General features: G+C 40.2%; 1 protein-coding gene across 1 annotated transcript in view; it reads left to right on the forward strand.

The window, feature by feature from the left end:
* The window catches only part of LOC114434560 (inactive N-acetylated-alpha-linked acidic dipeptidase-like protein 2), a 202,781-nt gene extending 182,059 nt beyond the window's left edge, over positions 1 to 20,722 (forward strand). The window contains exons 12-13 of the mRNA XM_028403876.1: positions 20,525 to 20,614; positions 20,696 to 20,722. Coding sequence (XP_028259677.1) covers positions 20,525 to 20,614; positions 20,696 to 20,722 — 117 coding nt within the window. The remainder of the gene's footprint in view (positions 1 to 20,524; positions 20,615 to 20,695) is intronic.
* The last annotated feature ends 281 nt before the right edge of the window (positions 20,723 to 21,003 follow it).

A 21,003-nucleotide genomic window follows, 5' to 3' on the forward strand; every position in this document is an offset into this window, starting at 1 on the left:
TGTCCAGTCAGCTACACAGTATTAGTGCTTGGTAGGTTTATTTGGTTGAGAATTTTCTAAACCCTTGTCGGTGGTTTGGACTAGTCAAAAAGTGTCCCTGAATTATCTAAGAAAAAAAACTGTGACAAACTGTGTAGGCAGAGCAGTGTCAAATAAGTATGCTCAATAAAATCAAACCACACAAACAAAGGTGTTGGAAAGAAAACAGCGTTGTACTGTTGACATTGGATAGTGGGGTGACAAATGAGCACAGCATTTCAGAAAATGTGCTCTTTATGTAAATAAAGAAACAGATTTCAAGCTGTCAAGCAAGCAGGTGACATCTGCACTTTTCCTCCATTTAGCTGTCAAGAAACCTCTTATTAATGTCACACAGCAAGGCCAATTTTAATGTGTAAGATTGTTCAAATTGTATATTGACACTTCAAAGGGAATATTGTTCCCATTTAAGAGTGAATCATGCTGAAAGGCTTCCAGTGGATGATTTCGCCTGCTGGGTCTGTGTCCTTTTCATAGATTAGCTGCTGCAGCCCATCACCCTCTGCAACAATTTGTAACACTTTGTTAACACTAAGCTAATTCCCAAACATGTTTTAAAAGTTTTATAAAGCTGTTGACTTGTGTTCAGAACTTAGTTATTTGATCACAGTATGAATTTTGCATCTTTGGAGCTCTTTATGTTTGTTTTGTCTCATGGGGAGTATAGAAGTAGTATTCCACAAATATGCAACTACAACAAGCCACAAAAGCACCGAATCCTAATCAATTGTAACAGACCACTGGCGTACACTAGAGCACTCTTTTTGTAGTGTCAGCACATGGTAGGCTTCCCTTTCTTGCCATCTTCTAAAATTACACTCTGACAAACTGCTTGAGAGTTGTTTAAGGATTTATCTGTGTTTATCGCAATGAGCTTAAAGTTTGCATCATAACCGCTCCTCAGTTGCTGGTTCATTTGTGCAGCTTTTGAACTGCACTGTTCAGGACAGTCAATCACCATCATGCAGTCCCCTGGCACTGTAAACTTGTTTAGGGTATGGGTCCCTGTAGTCCTGGGGGCCACGCTTAACATGACTGTCCCAGTTTCTGTTGTTCTGGCAGTATTATTGACATATAAAAGTCTAAATCCTAAATGTAATGAGACCACATTTTCAGATGTGTTTTTAAGAAAAAACAAGTCATATTTAAAACAATGTGGTAATAGGCTGAAAAAAGCAAGCTTCCAATTAGCAGAAGTATGACTAATGAGTAGCTTTCTCAAGCTCTGCTATAGATCTTTAGTAAATGACATCTGCAATGCCAAAACAAAACTAAGATTGGTGTTTGTGTGTTAGTCTCCTCCACTAACCTCAGAACTTCTTGTATGTTGGCATGGCAACCTATCGTCTGTTGGCTTAAAATGGTGTTAGATTAAACAGATATGACACTCTCCATTGATTGGCTAAGGAGAATCGATTCCCCTTGCCTGTGGAAATCGGTTAAAGTGGAGGCAGTGTCAGACTAAATGTGGAGACAGGTTGATAATTTAGTCTGATATCGGCTGAAGTGGAGACCCTCCATTCTGCACTAATGCTAATAGGGAATATTACATCGTGGGACTCTACAACAACTGCATTGTTACTCATGATGGGGTCATGTTATTTCCCCCACCCACTCAACTCCAAATGCAGATTGAACCAGACTCTGGCTTGCTTAATGATATGGCTGTCATTTACAACATTGCTTTAATTAAAAAGTGAATGGACCCCAGCTTTGATCTGCCACCATCAGCTTGATTTTGCCATCCAGATACATCCGATAGCAGAATGAGGTTGCAGCAGCCTCTTTTGTTCCCTCAGTGACACCCAGTGGTGAACTGTGGAGACAGAAGCAAACACAGAGAGGGAGACGATAAGATGTGGATATAAAGGGAGCAAGATAGTGCGACAGACAGAGAGGAACAGCGATTGTGTGCTTACGTTAGGTACCCCAGAAGAGTCCAAATGAATATCTCAACACACTATTGATCCAGGCACTGTCACTACTATTCTTTATCCCAGCCCTCCCACCTCCCGTTCCCAAGTCTCTCCATCTTTTGCTCTCTCACTGTCAGATTCAGATTCGTCTCATGTGTTTTTTTTCCTACTCTCTCCCTCTCTCTTGCTCAGATTGTCTCTCACTCATATGGTGCCCCAGGGTATAATCAAATAACTGCCACAGAGATGGAGTGTATGAGGAACTGGCATGCAGTTCAGTGTGTGTGTGTGTGTGTGAGAGAGCATGCTCTTTGCACCTAATTTGTTCACAAAAATAGTAAGATCCTTAAGGGGTTGCTTAGTGGACAGGCCCGGGTTTCAGATTAGACTGAGGGATATTTCAGTCTGTGGTTTTAAACACTCTTTTCAGATACCAGGCAGAACAATATACTATCATACACAAAGTTCATCCAAGTGTACCTGTGTGTGCTTCTGATATTAGCCAGACACTGGTTTGTTGATGTTTGGCAGTAGCCTAATGACAATAATTTGACATATAAATTCAATATAAATGTAAAGTCTAATATTCATACACCACATCATAGCTATTTTTTATTAATTACCTGCATATTTAAGTGCTTTGCCATGTGCTTCGTTCATGTATTGAGCTTGCTACATGACTACATTACTTATATGATGTTTGTTCTCAGATATGCAGCTGCTCCCTGCACTGGGTGAGAGCACACCTTGTTGTTAATATATTATGTATTAATGGGAAGTGTAGCATGTAGCCTATATGAAGAGAACCAGTGACATCACTGGTTCTTGGTGTGAGATTTTAACCTGACACACAGGCCAATCTGGGAACTGGGCTTGCCAGTGGAGATGGTTTAGAAAGGCTTATTTAGATTATCTGATTATTATTTTGTAGGTGATTAGATGGACTATCCATCAACGAATCAGAGGGAGCACAACAAGCCATCTTTGAAAGCTAGTCAGTGTGTTGATACATTCTAAAAAAATGCATTATTACCAAAAACCAAGAAAAGGTTTGCCTAGGACTGTCATGACCTGGTGTTTATTTATGGTTTTGTTTTCCTTGTTTTGGGTTTTTAGTTTAATCTGTGTTTAGTTGTTATTTTCCTGTAGTTCTGGTGTTTTGTTTCCTTGGGTTTGTGTTTTGTGTTTCTAGTTGTCTAGTTGTCTAGTCTTGTTTTGTGTTTCTAGTTGTCTAGTCTTGTTTTGTGTTCTAGTTGTCTAGTTGTCTAGTCTTGTTTTGTGTTCTAGTTGTCTAGTTGTCTAGTCTTGTTTTGTGTTCTAGTTGTCTAGTTGTCTAGTCTTGTTTTGTGTTTCCTGTTTTACTTTGGTAGTCCTGTCCTCCCTGTGTATTGTCTTGAGTTTTGCTTCCTGTGTTTTCCCTCCTTGTTGATTACCAGCCCTGCCCTCATGTGTGTCACCTGTGTCTCGTTGTCTTCCCTGGTCCCTTTGTATATAGTCTGTGTCTTCCCCTTTGTCCTTGCTAGTTCGTCTCGTCTGGTGTAGGGTTTGTTTGTTTCATGTCTCGTCCATGCCATGCCATGCCATGCCATGCCTAGATCCTCGCCTACCATGCCATGTATTTCTGCCTGACCTCGGGGTGCTCCAGGTAGTTGCCTTGCTCTTGTTGTTTTGCTCCTGCCCTGTAGTTTTTCCACGCCAGTGTGATTTTGTGTTGCTACTTTTGTACTTTACCTTTTGACCACAACAAGTGTGATTTTTAGTTTGTTTTGTTTGCCCTCCTGGCTTTAAATAAAAGACTGCTTTTGAACATTTAAACCGCTCTGCGTCCTGCAACTGTGTCCTCACCTCCTTACACAAACCCTGACAAGGACATGCCCAGTTCTCATCACAGGAAGCTGATTGGTCCAGATGAGGCCAAATAATGTACCTTGAAGCTAGGCAATATAGATTTGTTCTGCACTCCAGCACCATACACATAGGTACACAATGGTATATAAAAATCAATCATTTCTGACTATGTTAACAAAAGGTAGTTTATATGGTTGAGCTGCTGAAGACCCTGTAGGTACAAGGTAGCAGTTGAGTGTAAATAGTAAGTAAATTTGAAACTGTCCACTAAGGACACTGCTGTGTAATCTGAGCTATTGTTGTGTTTAGCAGTCTCAAAAGCCTTGAAACTTAGGGGATTTGTTACTGAATTTTATTTCGCTGTCTCACTGGTACCCGGAACAACATGCTGCCAACGCTGCTGTGTGTGCCGTGTTAACACAGGCCTGTTCTCAGTCTGACCGGCACAGTAATGCCCTTGCTGACAAGGCGCAAATCCCTGCAGCCAAAATGTTGTCGAACTCTCTCCCAAAGAGGTGCTGATTGTTTTCACAACAGAATAAGGGCGATGTGTTTTTCTGAAGAATAATCACAATGAAGCATCCGCATACCTTACCCCTGTGGTGTAATGTAATTATGTGTGTGTAAGAGAGATTCCAGCCTTCAGAGGAAGTTTGTATTGAGAGAAATAGAGACTATTAACCAGGCTTTAGTTGGTTCTGCTGCCTAATCAGCCTAATCAACTCCCCTAGATCCAGCAAGTAATACCAGCGCCGCAGAAGAAAAGAATGAGGGAGAGAGGTGGAATAAGAGACAATGAGGGATAAATGAAGAAACTGTGGGAGAATTAGAGTTGAGGAGGAATGAGGTGATGAGAAAACACTGCCATGCAGCAGACAGTAAAGTAAGAGGGGGACTGCAGGTCACAAGAAAAAGTCAGTAAAAGAACAATATAAAGTTACAGCAGGGGGTTATACAGTTTCTTTGTAGTATGGGTTTTAAAATATCTGTTAAATGAAATAACACCAGGTTTACACCAAGGACATCTGGTCATGAGAGGGAGGTTTTCCTATGGGTGGCCAGGGTGGCTGCCTTCTTCCCCATTCTGATGCTCAGTTTGAATGGTTTTCCTTTATTTTTTATTACTTTCTACATTGTAGATTCATACTGAAGACATCAGAACTATCAAGGAACACATATGGAATTACAGAGTAAACAACAAATTGTTAAACCAAACAGAATATGTTTTATGTTTTAGATTCTTCGAAGTAGCCACTTTTTGCTTTGATGACAGCTGGAATGGTTTTCCAATGGCTTAAATGAGTTCTCAGAGGTGCTGAGCACTTGTTTTCTGGTTTGCCTTCACGCTGTGGTCCAACTAATTCCAAACAATCTCTGTTGGGTTTAGGTCAGGTGATTGTTGAAGCCAGGTCATCTGACGCAGCACTCCATCACTCTCCTTCTTGGTCAAATAGCCCTTACACAAACTGGAGGTGTGTTTGGGTTCATGGTCCTGTTGAAAAACAAAAGATGGTCCTACTAAGTGCAAACCAGATGGCACAGAATGTCACTGCAGAATGCTGTGGTAGCCATACTGGTTAGTGTGCCAGCAGTGTCACCAGCAAAGCTCAAATCACCTCTTCTATGCTTCAAAGTGTAGAAACCACCTGCTCATCTTTTGTGCATCTGAAAAGACATAACGGTGGAACTACAAATCTCAGACTCAGTAGATCAAAGTACAGATCCCATTCTGGTCTAATGTCCATCCCTTGTGTTTATCAGTCAAAGCAATCCTCTTCTCTTGTTCCTCCTCAGTAGTGGCTTATCTGCAGCAGTTAAAACATGAATGCCTGATTCACAGAGTCTCCTCTGAACAGTTGATGTTGAGATGTTTCTGCTACTTGAAGTCTGTGAAGCATGCATGTGGCTCTAAGTTAATTTGCAGTTTCTGATGCTGGTGACTCTAATGAACCTTTCCTCTCCAGCAGAGGTACCTCTTGGTTTTCCTTTCCTGGAGTGGTCCTCATGAGAGCCGGTTTCATAATGGTGTTTGATGGATTTTGAAACTGCATCTGAGAATACATTCAAAGTTCTTGAACTCTTCTGGATTGACTGATCTTCATGTCTTAAAGGATGGACTGTTAAGGGCTTCTTGCAAAAATATGGATTGTAACAGCAGCCAAATTTTGCTGTTAACCGTGTACCAACCCTACTTCTGCACAACACAATTGATGTTCTCAAACATCATATCGTTTATAGTTCTTTTCAACAAAAGTTGTCATTGTAGCTTTGTGTCTGCATTTGGGTCCTCTTTTGAACTTACCGCAGTACACTCTAGCTGCTGATTCATTTCTCTTATTTTCTGATGAAGGCTTTGCTTCTATTTCAGTCAAAATCTGAGCAAGAAGTATGTGTGAAATGCAAAATCAGTTAGGAATGACATTAACATCAGATCCCTGGCAAATCAGGCACTAAGTTCCAGATGACACCATACTCTGGAGTTTTATCTGTTTAGTTTGTATGCAGTGCTGTGCTGTTTTCAGCTCAAACACAGAGCAGTAGAAGAGGAAAATTCACTGATTTGTTTTTTTTTTTTTTTTTTTTTTTTTTAGGTACAACCTTATAGATCCGGGTTAGAAATTGACTTTGGAGATTTGAATGTACAATCAATAGTCTGTGGGAGCAGGGTTGGCTTCTCTAGGTTATGTATTTAATTAATCATTCCCACTCAAGGTAACCTGGTTGCCTCAAACTTGTTGAGGAAGAGTGCATTTAAATTCTTGTTTGTTGTATCGGGCAATCTGCATCAGGAGCCACATTAGCATCCGGACAGTGAAAACGACGAGCATGCAGATTACAGCATGTCACTATGTTAGTATTACTAGGGAAAACAAATTGATTGCATTGTAGTAGTAATGTCAATAAATTTAAAACTAAAGTTGAACTCCACACAGAAAGGCTGAAGCCAGATCAAACCAAAGAAAACAAAGCAAACTGCTGCACCACTGGGCTGCTGGCGGATTTATCATCTAACAAATGTGTTTTAATCCAACTCAAGTATATACATAACATGAAATGAAATTTGATTTATTCAAATAATAAATAAAATAGTTACAAGAAATTGTTTTAACAAAATACGCAGAAAATAATGACATCTAATTAAGAAGGTTTAATTATGTGTTCAACTCTCTTCAATGGGAATTCAGGAACATTTTTTTTATTTTTTAATTTAATATGGTGACAATAAACAGACAATATAATAAAGAGCTTCTGTTGTACCAGCTATCATCAAACTGACAAAATTAGAATGAGTCCTTAACAGTTCGTTTTTTTAGTGAAGAACCAATACAACTGTAAAAATGACTGAATGAATGAATTAAATAGGATAACTAAAACATTTTATTTTAAAACATCTAAACTTGATGTTTACACACCAAGATTTTTACTGCGTCATTTGAACACATACATCCCCAGAAGAGAAATTACAAATTGGTTCTCCATGTTCCATGGTTGAGTGTCAGACATTCCTCACTATGTACACTCAACAAAAATATAAACGCAACACTTTGTTTTTGCTCCCATGTTTCATGAGATGGACTTGAAGATCTAAACTTCATTCCAGATACACAATATTACCATTCCTCTCAAACATTGTTCACAAATCTGTCTAAATGTGTGATAGTGAGCACTTCTGCTTTGCTGAGATAATCCATCCCACCTCACAGGTGTGCCACATCAAGATGCTGATCTGACATCATGATGAGTGCACAGGTGTACCTCAAACTGCCCACAATAAAAGGCCACCCTGAAATGTGCAGTTTTGTCTCACAGCAAAATGCCACAGATGCCACAAGCATTGAGGGAGCGTGCAATTGGCATGCTGACAGCAGGAATGTCAACCAGATCTGTTGCTCGTGCATTGAATGTTCATTTCTCCACCATAAGCCGTCTCCAAAGGCGTTTCAGAGAATATGGCAGTACATCCAACCGGCCTCACAACCGCAGACCACGAGTAACCACACCAGCCCAGGACCTCCACATCCAGCAGGTTCACCTCCGAGATCGTCTGAGACCAGCCACTCAGACAGCTGCTGAAACAATTGGTTTGCATAACCAAACAATTTCTGCACAAACTGTCAGAAACCGTCTCAGGGAAGCTCAACTGCATGCTCGTCGTCCTCATCGGGGTCTTAACCTGACTCCAGACCGTCGCCGTAACAGACTTGAGTGGGCAAATGCTCACATTCGATGGCGTCTAGCACGTCGGAGAGGTGTTCTCTTCACGGATGAATCTCGGTTTACATTGTTCAGGGCAGATGGCAGACAGCGTGTGTGGCGTCGTGTGGGTGAGCGCTTTGCTGATGTCAATGTTGTGGATCGAGTGGCCCATGGTGGTGGTGGGGTCATGGTATGGGCAGGCATCTGTTATGGACGAAGAACACAGGTGCATTTTATTGATGGCATTTTGAATGCACAGAGATACCGTGATGAGATCCTGAGGCCCATTGTTGTGCCATACATCCATGAACATCACCTCATGTTTCAGCAAGATAATGCACGGCCCCATGTTGCAAGGATCTGTACACAATTCTTGGAAGCTGAAAATGTCCCAGTTCTTGCATGGCCAGCATACTCACCGGACATGTCACCCATTGAACATGTTTGGGATGTGCTTGACCGGCGTGTACGACAGCGTGCACCAGTTCCCAGTAATATCCAGCAACTTCGCACAGCCATTGAAGAGGAGTGGACCAACATTCCACAGGCCACAATAGACAATCTGATAAACTCTATGCGAAGAAGATGTGTTGCACTGCATGAGGCAAATGGTGGTCACACCAGATACTGACTGGTTCTGAGTCCCCAGACCGTCAATAAAGCAGAAAAAAAATGCACATTTCAGGGTGGCCTTTTATTGTGGGCAGTTTAAGGTACACCTGTGCACTAATCATGATGTCAGATCAGCATCTTGATGTGGCACACCTGTGAGGTGGGATGGATTATCTCAGCAAAGCAGAAGTGCTCACTATCACACATTTAGACAGATTTGTGAACAATGTTTGAGAGGAATGGTAATATTGTGTATCTGGAATGAAGTTTAGATCTTCAAGTCCATCTCATGAAACATGGGAGCAAAAACAAAAGTGTTGCGTTTATATTTTTGTTGAGTGTATATATTCACTGCTGCTTGAATGGATACCTTACATTGCTGAATATCAAACTTGCAATCTGAAGTACATTACAGTGCCAGGTGGATCTGGAGTAGTCCACATGCCAGAACAAGAAAAAAATTGAGGTCACTGATAATCAGAAAACAATTGTATTGTTTAGTTTCAGTTTATTGGTTTTCAGCTGCTGTATCTTTGCATTCACCTTATGTTTATCCAGATCATTATCAGATCTTATAGAAATACCTAATGATGTGCTTGAAGTTTTCTGGACAGCTCAGAATAAGCCTGATGAACACCATGATGATGCTGCCAGGGTTGTTCAGTACATTCAGTCTTCAATCACAACTCCCAAATCCTCCTACTCCCCATCTTCATCTATTTGAATCCAATAATCCAACAATCCTATTTGTTCCAATATCAGCGGTGCAGTATTATTGGCAATGTCAACTCTTCATTGAGAACACATACAGTACAATCATACACATTTACTAACTTCTCTCTCCTGGAAGAGGTCAGTTATTGGTTTTGAAGTCCCCATTGATGGGTTGCTTCCCACAATCCCTAGTCCTCTGAGAGAGATGTTGTTTTTTTACCCTATTGTTGCTTTTATCACTTCTTTAATATAAGGCTTTTTCATTTCGGACTGTAAAGCAATTCTCTCATTCTGTTTCTAAGGTTTCACCTTTTTTGGTCCAGGGGAATGGAATTCACTTCATCTTTTCTTGGCCTCTTGATGTTTGCTGCGGCTTTGCTTCTGCCTTCTCCTTTGTGCTTCAAGGTCTTCACACAGATTTCAGGATCTTCTAGAACACCAGCTTTATTTGATAATTTATTTTGTATTTTTTTTTTTACTTTAGCCACTGTTTATTTTTTTTTCCATCTGCAATCCCAGTCCCTCCAAACAAGAATGGGCTCTGCAGCTACCTCTTCGCACTGATAGTCTGGGTATTTTGTGTGTTTAATAATTTCTTATGCCAGACCATCAATGATGAATCCTTCCAGCTTTGGGCCAGGGTTGAAGTGTGTCTCAAAATTTGTGTTCTTTTGCTGTAGTTCCAATCCAGTCTCATTGGTAAATTTAGGGACCACAGAGTTTCCGTGGATAAATCTGATGATGAGGTTACTGAGGATGAAGCTCAGTTACGGCAAATGGGGCTCTTGTGGGTGAGTCAGACAGCTTAAATCCTCCCTAATGTTCCTTGTACCAAGAGAATGCACCTTTAGTAGAAAATAAAGACTTTAACCATTCCCTCACTGTAAACTATTGCAAGACACTTTCTCCCCAACTGTACTTCAGCCACAACTGGGTATCTCTGCTTCAGGGTAGACTCCATTCCACATCAATAAGCATGGTTCATATATCTGACTTCCAAAGATGATGTCTTGACACTGGAATGATGTGTGATAGGCAGGCATGAACTGGTGCTTTTGACCAAGGTATTCTTGAAGCAGCTAGTGCGAAAGGGCAACCTGTTTGAAGAAGCTATGTTTGGCATCAGATCTCATTGTCCATAGAATAGAATACAATACAATACAATAGAATACAATAGAAGTACTTTATTCATCCCAAGCTGGGAAATAGTGTAATAAGGTCCAAAACAACGAACCAACTGTGCATAATTGTCTAAATAGTGGTGTTTAGGCAAGAGCTGGAAATGTCAAGGTAGAGCTCTCTGTTGTTTAGCTGCTCTGACCAACTCCACATTGTCTTTAAGATGCCATCCTGGTTCATTTGTGTCAAAATTTGCCCAGTCTTGAAGGGAAGATATCATTTCTCCCTATAGTGTCATTAGTTTGCAGTTCCTTTCTTTGCATTTTCTTTCATTTTATGATAAAGGGTTGTCTTTCTGTCTGTTTCATATAAATCACGGCATTAACCTCATAAACACGTTTTTTTTCCTTTATTCATTCTTTTATTTACTATTTCCTCTGTTCTCTGTCTTTTCAGTTTTTCTCTTACTGTTTTTTATCTCTTTCTGGCTGCATTGATCTAGATGTCAGTGTTATCCACTATTGCTGCTATATAACAGATAGGATTCACACATGATATCAACACTGTGTCTACAGTGCAGCACTCTGAACAAGCACACAAGTATTCTTGAAACTAAGGCCCAACATCTCAACCTCCTCTGTCATAGGACTTGCTTCAATGGCTCTATCCACTGCAGTATCTTTCTGTTGAGTGGTGCCTGTTTGTAGAATCCTCATAAGCCCTCTTCTCTAACTTGACATCTGTGAAAGGTTGTGGCACCACAGCACAGGTCTTCTTCCTAACCTCTCTTTTGGATCATGCACACAGTAGGCACACATTGCCCCTCAACAACTTCTAGGGTAAGTCTGACTAGATTCTGTGGGCAACCAGCCCACCGAATGCTTAGAAATTTCCCGCTTTGCCCTACCCCTGGGTATGGTGTATTAGACTTTGCAGACCCGTCTACATATGAAATTGGAGAGGGCTTATAAGGTATTGTAAGCCACAAATCTATGGCCTCTTTTCCATGCTGCTAGGTCCATGGAGAGCTGTGTATGCATACTGAACATTGAGCCAGATTTGCTCAGTGTGGACATGCCTGGGCTGCACCTTTTCTCAACTCTATTCTGGATTTTTGAATACTGATCCTCTCATTGTTCTCACTTGTAGGGAGCTGTCATGCTGTCCATTTCTATTTACATCCAATTGTTCTAATCCATTAAATTGCCTCATGTCTCATGGGTCATTTGTGTGCATGATGTTGGTTTACATGTTGTTGCAATGAAAACCAACATACATGGGACTGCAGCTCTTGCTATGTTAACTGCCATTTTATTTTTCCTTTATATGCTGACCAGGGGCAGTATAGTTTTAAGTTACTGCTCATCTGTTGAGCAAGTGCAGTGTGTAAGCAAGATTTGTTGTGCAACTTCTGCATCAGCCAAGGTTGGCTCTGAATTTGCTGGTGTTCACCTCTTTAGTGGTATCAGGGCCTTCAGCTAGATGATGCTGGGTAACACAGGGACAAAGCAATGTCTCAAATAGTCTGTGTTAGCCTTTTAGGTTGGATTTAATAATGTAAGCATTTGTAGTGGGTAAAAAAAAAAGAATTAGAGACGTTACCAAGGGTACAATATGGCATACAAAAACACACGTTAAAAGTGCAGTGTACTGTAAACACTGGCTAGAATCTAGAATCTAGAAATATTAGTCAAGTTGTAATTCTAGATTCGTCAAACTTTACTAGAGTAGTTTCAGAACTACACATATAGTTAGGCCTCACAATAAAGTTCAGAGAACCTACTACACTCAGAACTATTATTTTAAGTTTATCAGACTTACTCTAATTCAGATTCACTAATGTAACTACTGACTAATTGTTTTTTTCCTGTAGAAAAGGCTGTTTTGATGTATGCTTGCTGAAAATGTTAAAATCTGGGCTGAATTTCCTGGGAAATTATATATATTAAAGTTTAATGGAACAAAGTCTTGTGAATTCTTTGAGGCTGGGTGGTATCTGAAGCTGAAACAATCATAGAAATGATGAATGAATGTTGGAGAATATGAAGGTAAGCTGACGTGTGTGTGTGTTTGTTTGTGTGTGTGTTTGTTTGTGTGTGTGTTTGTTTGTGTGTGTGTGTGTGTGTGTGTGTGGTGTGTGTGTGTGTGAAATATACTGCAGCCAAACTGCTGCACCTCTGTTTCCCAAAAATTCCTCTTTATCACTTTATATTTTTCCACTCTAGTGATGACATCTTATATTCTTGCTGTGAATGTTTAAACCCAGAGAAACCCATTATAAACTCAGAAAAGAGGAGATGACAGATTAGCGGTTACAGAAATGTTTAGTTGCTGTTATGTCTGCACAAGAGGTCACACCATCTAAACAAAATATGGGTTCACATACTTTTGCAACTCACAGATACAATTAGAAAAAAGAATGATTTGGACCCCTGCTGATTTTGTAAGTTTGCCCACTTACAAAGAATATAATTTTTCTGGAAACATCTCAACATCTCCAGCTTTCCACCATTTTCTCTTGTTTTATGCCCGGTTTACACTGTGCGATTTTGGACTGTCGCAGATGAAAGACGAGTATCGTAGGAAAATTGTGGCGATATCTTTGGTCATGGCTCTAAATCGGTGGCCTTACGTCGCACTGCGTGACAGGTTCCACGACGACCGTTGTCAGCGTCTTGTGACCAAAGACAAGCTGAGATAAAATTCTAGCGGTGTCAGAAATTTAGGATGACTGACTCACAGTGTGACAGCTGCTACGACCTGTCACCCCGCATCGTCTTCCTCCTCCTCGCATGTGGACGTACGTCCTAACCTGTGATCGCCTGAGATTCAGTAAATGGTCATCGTACAATCTGCACACATCAAACTTGACGTTGTACCAAAGTTTCTTAGATTCACGTTGTGTAGTGTGTCATGCAATGGTCTTATAAGATTGTTAAAAATCGCACAGTGTAGAAAGGCCATAGGGAACTCTCACAAAAGTCCTTCATTGTCCTGTCCTAACATGCTTTTTTCTTTACTCACCTGTCCTGGCATACGTGATGCCCTGCAGTGATGTCCCTGGGGTTTGTGAAACTAGGAGTATTTTTTTTTCTTGTTTTGTCCATAAAGTGAATCTTCCTGCAGAGAAAGGTGTTCATGGAGCTCAGTCAGCTCACTCTGCAGAGCATCTGTAGTTGCCCAGCAATGCAGAGCAGAGCTTGTTTCCCCCAGCTGAAGTCATCAAAGGGGGGACTTTGATCATCTTTCTCAGGAGCACAGCAGGATTGTAAAGTTGATTTGTTTCGTAAAGTTTATTGAAAGTAGCAGGCCTTCCTCTCATGCTTGACCAGCTTCATCTAAAAAGCAGACACAAGCTCATGCTTTGTGTTGTCACTGCCCAAAGCCTAACACAGAGGTTACAGAGTTGGAGTTTTCTGACAGAAGATCTTAATGGCCTTGAATGCTTCAACCCTCTGCTCCTCAGAACATCAGAAGCTGCACAAATCAAAACCTTAACCTACACACCTTAATCCAGATTGAATTCTCTTCACTTAAAATTCTGTCTTCCCAAAACATTGTGACAAAACTCCCCTTTATCTTGCTTGTTTAAAAATAACAAGCTGAATAAGTGGTGGGTTGTCTGTTGATTCATACATGCCAAATCGACTGCGCCTCATTTATGTAATAAAAAGGAACAAATTTGTGGCAATCATGTTTTGATTTGCTGCAGAGGAATCTGATAGTGGTATCTGATTTCCCTCATACTCTATTAATTCTGTGTTCAAAAGAGATATCTTGTGTTTGCCTACTACTGTAGGCTCCATGCTGCTCTCGGTGCTGTTTTGATCGTCCCCTCTTGCAGGTTCATTGATTTTCCATTATTCTGGTGGAGGCTTGATCTGACAACCTGTTTAGTATCGACATTTTCATTTTTGTGGACAGTTTGAGCCTGAGTTGTGCAATAACTTTTACGTGTTATTATTTATCACATTTTGGACTGCCTGAATATGCTCAAAAACTGCACAGACATCATGTTTGTAGACTGAGGCCCCTAAAAAAAGCAGACCTGCATTTTTATGCACATGCCAAACATTTGGTACACCCTAAAAATTGTAGAACCCAACAAACAAACAAAAGTTAGACGGGCAGGACGCTTTTTATATTTTCATGTACTGCAGCTTACAATGTAGTTGGATGATATATTGTATTAGGTGTGATTATCTGGCCATGAACGTACAGTTTGTGAACTTGCCTAGACGTTCAGCACCATGGTTTGTGTGACTGTATAACATGAGACAGTGTGAGTAAAATGCCTGAAATATTTTTCAGGCATTTTACATCAGCGATATGCCTAGATCATGTAGATGTTAACATGTTGAATTTATTAATAGGGTTAGCTTCTTAGGTCTTTGTTGTAATGTTACAACATTGGGTCAAAGTGGTAGCAGATTTGTCCTTGTCTGCAGCTGTAGAATGAAAAACAGCTTTAATCTGACTGGAAATAAAGCTCAATGATCAATTGATCAATTGTGTTTCAATTGGAACACACCATCGCAAGCTGTGGTTTAGGGTTTAGTTAGTTTGAAACCTGGCACACATGTCCCCATTAGTTTTGTATTCAACAAACACAAGATTTCTTAGCATTTTATGCAGATGACAACTACCTCTATCTACCATTTAAATCTGGCAACACCTTACAAAGCCACATTACATACTGGATAGCCAATTAAATAAAAACAACACATAATTTTTCAGTCCACCAAGCCCTCCAAATTTTGGTGTCCTCTTGGATTCAATGCTAAACTTTATCATGCAAGACTACCTTCCATCAGCTGTGAACCATAGCCAAACTAAAATCAGTAGGTATTCATGCTTTCATCACCTCCTGGTTTGCCAACTGTAAATACCTGTATATAGAGATGACATGTTCAACCTCTGAAAGAGTCTAACAATTAAACATTACGTGGCCTAACATAACAATATAAGGTATTAATAAACAACGAGTCACTCATCTGCAGAGTCCTGGAAACATGGTGTACCTGCCTGTACTTCAAGCCCTCAACTGTGGTGTGCCTCGGAGTGAGAGAGCTGTTTGCACCTTTAATTGTGTTCGAAATTGGCATGTTTGGTGTTATAGTGTCATTTTTATTAGCACTCTTCACTTAATATCAAAGTAATGTTCTTGTTCAGTCAAAATGAAGTCATAGAGCAGGTCCAGAGCTTTCATTATACATCTGATCTGGCTGAATGGTGAATGTAGCTCGGAGTGTATTGGCCTGCCTGTCTCGAGACAACTGTCTATGTCTATTTTCTTTTCTTTTTTTTGTACTGAAATCCAGTTTCTCTCAGAAGGTTCCAGGACATTGATCAGTAAGTTTTCACAGGCAAGAGAAAGCTGACATTTATCATATAGCAAGACATTTTGTCTTTTGGAAGAATTTGATATGAAACCTGCAGTCACACTATTAAAATGGAGATCTTTTGTTTTTATAATGACTGTTGATTTCTATTGTGTTCTGCTTCCTTAGACTTAATGTTTAGACAGACTATGATGCCTGGAAATATGGAAATGAGCTTCTTTCTGTTTTGTGCATGGAAATGGGAAAACGTTTACTGAACATTTTACATTTGTATGTAAGCTTCTTTGATTGTTGATGCTGTCATTTGTCCTGTTGTTTTGACTGATTTAAGCATTTGGTGTTTAATTAGCATAAAATACGATTTTGGATGAAGGTGGTTCCAAAGGTTATCCTTAATACTGAATAAATGACATGACAGCATTTGTTAGCAATCATATGAGGATTATAAAATATGAGGGGAAAGATAAAAGGTACAGGGTAGAGAGGGACTATACTGTAAAAGATAAAGTGATGGTTAGACAAGAATACACAGGGCTCAGTACAGAATGAATGGAGTTCAGGTAGCTTTGATCCTGGCTATCACCCTCTTGTTTTAAAGCTTCGGCTCTCTGTGGCCTTTCATCCTGGTCCCTGTGAAGTACAGAACAGTGTGCTTGATTCGGCCCGCTGCTCATTTATGGCTAATGTACTATGCAGTGGGGATCAGCAGGTGAATCTGAGTGTAACCTGAGTATCTATTAAATTATTTTTTTTCAATCTCTGTGAAAAAGTCTCTATCTTTAATGCAAGTGAAGTGGAGGTAAAGATTAGCATGTATTCTTCTTTTGCCACAGTTACCCAACCTAATGACTTTAACACAGTAATGTGTTAAAGTAAACCTGTGTTTACCCACACTCTTTGGATGGCTTGTTGCAAGTTGTCATCACAAGCCTGACATTTCATGACCATTTAAGATGTTAGGGCAAGCACAGGTGAACAAAAGTCTGATATTAATTGTGTTTTAGCTCTGTTTTGTGACTCTGACTTCTGATAATAAATTGGTTCCTTTTGCAGCTAAATGCTTCACCAGCTAACTGTGGCTGCATGTTACCTCTTCAGAGGACTGTGTATCGGCTGAAAGCAACTGCATGCCTTAATTAAAAACACCACTGTAAAATCAGTGAGAATGAACCAAATTAGTACGGAGACAGAAAATGGCTTAAATGACAGTACAGTCAGTTACAAAGTTTACTATATGAACATGAGTTAACAACAGTGACTATGAATTTGGCTTTTGTATTTTTTTTTTTAACCAGCCGGAGTCTTATTGATGTATTTTAATTTGAAAAGCCTGACTTCCTGCCAGATTGATTGGTTGGTGCAATTGACGAGTTTTGGGTGCAAACTCGGAACAGAGGAGAGGGTTGGTGCTGATGCTTCTGAAATGGGCCACAGTGCATCTGGTGGAACTTCACATATTGACTAGAGTTGTAGCGATCAACAGCGTTTAGCGCTGTGCAGTTACAACACACCACATCCCCGGGTCATTCATTTGCCTTGCCGCAACCACCTGCCAATGCTCCAGGTTTGTCTCAACCCACTGTGTGTGGACAGATGGTCAGCACTTCTAAATGAACACCCGTTCTTTGCTATTAATCTGTATATATGTGATTAAATATGTACATGACTTGACCTTTCTGATGAACCCTGTTGCTTGTCTGGGTTAGGAGTTGGCACAAATTGCTAGAGAATGCAAAAGCAGAGCTTTCTATTGAGGCTAGTTACACGTTATGACATTATGATGACACTTCACACTTCAACAGAGTAATAGCTTCATCTGTTTTCATACACTTGCATCTTAGGTGAATAAATTACATTCTTTCACAGCATGCCTCTGGTCAAAATAATTTGCAGGAATAGTCCTTTTAGATTATACTAGTGTTGTCTCTGTCTGACTCAGTGTTGCAACATATTATGTTATTAAAATAAGCAGGGCATGCTGAATTAGCTGTCAGAGAGATAAACACAAAATATTGTCTTTCTCCACAATGATTTAAAAAGTTGTCAGAATAGTAAAGAGTTCACCTGTGTGTGCAGTCAGGCTGCTGTAATTTTTTTAAATTAGTAAATGCATTTCAATCATGAGAGACTCAGTGAACTGAATGAGAAAGAATTTATTAATACAATAATTGTAAATGTGCGTTGGCATCCTAGACCCCGTTGTGAGGACCACGTGTCCTGGTGCCAGGTGCACTGATGGACAACCATGTGCTTGAATACGGTGTTCATTATGGACAGACTATGGCTTCTCACCGGGCAAATCCAGAATGGAAGAGAGTCCAACCTTCAAGCCCAATCAGATAAAAACCATTAAATTAATAAAATCCAGTGAGTTACACCATACATAAGCAATAATAAATCTTGACCCTGCTGTCAGTATTTCTGATAAACAGCTGCTATGCTAAATCGATTGTGGACACAGTCCACACATGTCCTGTCTGTAAAGGACTTCCAGCAAATAGTGTGTTTTATTAATATATTAAGTGAGTAATATAATATATCATATATTAGCTCCTCCATTGCTGCATGTATGGGTGTGTGCGACCCAGCCACATTTGTTAGTGCTTGTACCGTCATTGGTAATGGTTTTAAAACCACTCATGACAGTAAGTAGTTGCAGAGGCACAAAGCCAGACCACAGAGACTGACAGCAGCAGAAATCTCCAAGGTTCAAACAGCACTCGAAGCCATGGCTTTGTGAGGGTGCACAACAGATGTAACCATGTGTTTCATTTTCATTTTTCTCTGAATGTAGGTGGCGAGGCTGCTTTTGGGAAAACATTGTACATATTCTGCTTGACATTGACAACCAAGGCATATTTTGGAGCAGATGTTGTGTTCCATAATTCACATATTTATTCAGATGCAGTAGCCAAGATTAAAAAAAAAAAAAAACTTTCTCCGTGTTTCTTTTTGGAATGTGTAAATATCTGAATTATAAAGTAAAACTCTCTGCTCTGTGATTGCACTGAGGCTGCCAGATCCACTGATTTAGATTGTCATCTCAGAGGAGCTCCTCAGCATTATGATACTATGCAGCACCCCGCCTGTCAAAATCTGAGAAGGTGCAATGTATTTTTCTAACATTTGCAGCTATTTATAGCACATGCCAGGCTGCTATTTATTGTAAAAGTGTTAATAAATCATACCTCTGGTCATGAGAGCTCCTATCTATGAAAGGAGAGTTAAGTTGGGTCCTAGACTGTGAAAAAATATGACTGAAATGCTGCCATCTCTAAGCAGCAAGTCAGCTTTGAATAGATTTTTCTTTGGTGTCCTTTGTTGTCCTTCAAACCGCTTAGGGGCACCTCATAAAATTCAAGCCGCGGTACGACTGCATGCTTTTGTACGCGACCCGGACACTCTCCCCGTGAACCCGGAAATATGACATCACTAGCCACATTTGCGTTTAGACCTAAGCCAGATGTAAGCCAATCCGGCTAGATCCACCTCCGAAAGGTGGCTTGAAATCAATCTGGATATATCTGGCGTTGTTCAGACTCAGAAAAAAAGGATATATCCAGATACGGCCCGAATCCCGCTCTAGCTGGATTGATTTTTCCAGTGTGAACAGGGTCTTAGAGTGGTAGTGATCATGTTGGCACTGTCAGTGCCAGCACATCTGTCGGTTAGGTTAACATAACTTGACGGTCTGTTAAATGTGTTAGTTGGCTTCTATCATTATTAAAACATATTTTTTGAGGTGTAAAATCCAAACTGGATACAAAAAACTTGCTGTAGACTGTGGTTACCATCATATTTTCTTCTTCACAATGTTCTATGATGTTCCTATAGAAGAGGGTTATAGTAAGTATAGTCATTTTCAAATCTGGTTTGTCTGACTCTATCTCCCCCGGACTCACTGTGTTTGGGCAACCGTTGACATCAATACCTAGCGACGTTGGCGATGACGTTAATCATGCCTCCAACATGTGACGAGATGGGTGTGAGAATGTGCTGAATACATAGTCCCTTGGTCCCTTATTCACAACAGTCACTTCAAAACACAGAGAAGAATGTTGTGTACTGTTGAAAAGCTTTGCACCCGACACAGTGACTGTCCTTGCACAGGATTTGTCTAACAGCATAGCTGTACATGTGTCCGTTGTTATGGGTTTTACCGGGGATTCTCTAAGCATGGTTAGCATTTCAAGTGTCTCTTCAAATCCTGAAACTAGCAGGAAACTCTGCAGCTGTCAGACTTTCCTTTACTTCCTGGCTCAGTATAAAATGAGTGTTTTGAACTTATGATCTTCTAAGCTGTCTGCTACTTAATTTGACTCCATAAAAAACATCTCTCTCTCTACACAGGCAGCACCACAACTTTGAAGTCACAATGAAATGTTGTTTTTTTGGGGCATTATAGAGTATAGTGAGGTGACAGTGAGGTATTTTGGAGGGTGTGCCGGCATGGTTATGTGACTTTGTGTCAACCTCAGACTGTGTGTGTGTGAGCGCACAGACTTATGCACATGTATGTGTGTATTTGAGAGCAGAACATCCTTCACGCTAGCCTTCACAGCATTTATTGTTGATTCCTGTCAAACCTCAGTCACTCAGCTTAGAATAGAACAGAAAGAAAAAAAATAGTAAAGAAACTTTGCTTGTGCTCTGAAGTGGGCACTATAATAGTCACACAATAAGGAAAATGTTTCTGAGTAAGGTCATGAATTTTTTATGTCACCTCTTTTCTTTCAGATCACCAGTTTTCTGTCAGAGGCTCAGTTTTCTGCAGAGTCGCCAAAGACCCTGGATCCACTTTTCAAGTTCCATGAGACTATTGCTAAGGTAGGACCTTCATATATTATCCTAGTTACTAATTATGTGTATATAGGAATATACTGGCTAAATCATGTAACCACACATCAGCATGGCAGCTTACAGTCTGCAGAATGAGATAAGTAACAACATTTCTCTTGTGTAGTCATCCTGTACCTTGGTGTTACTCCCTCACAACCCAACCCAGGTTTTTACAATAGATTACAGTCATTTCTAATGTTAACTCGCTGACTGAGTGAAGAATGAACTTTAAATGTTAGTATCAACAACAACTTGCTAGGTGATGTGATAAACAAGTATTCAGCAGACTGAAGCATGACTTTGACATACCTTTGATCTATGAAGCACCTTTCATAACCTGCATCATTTAAGGGATGCAGACCCAAAACTAGGACACA

Source organism: Parambassis ranga, chromosome 4 (assembly GCF_900634625.1).
Source record: "Parambassis ranga chromosome 4, fParRan2.1, whole genome shotgun sequence".
NCBI classification, from domain to species: Eukaryota; Metazoa; Chordata; class Actinopteri; family Ambassidae; genus Parambassis; species Parambassis ranga.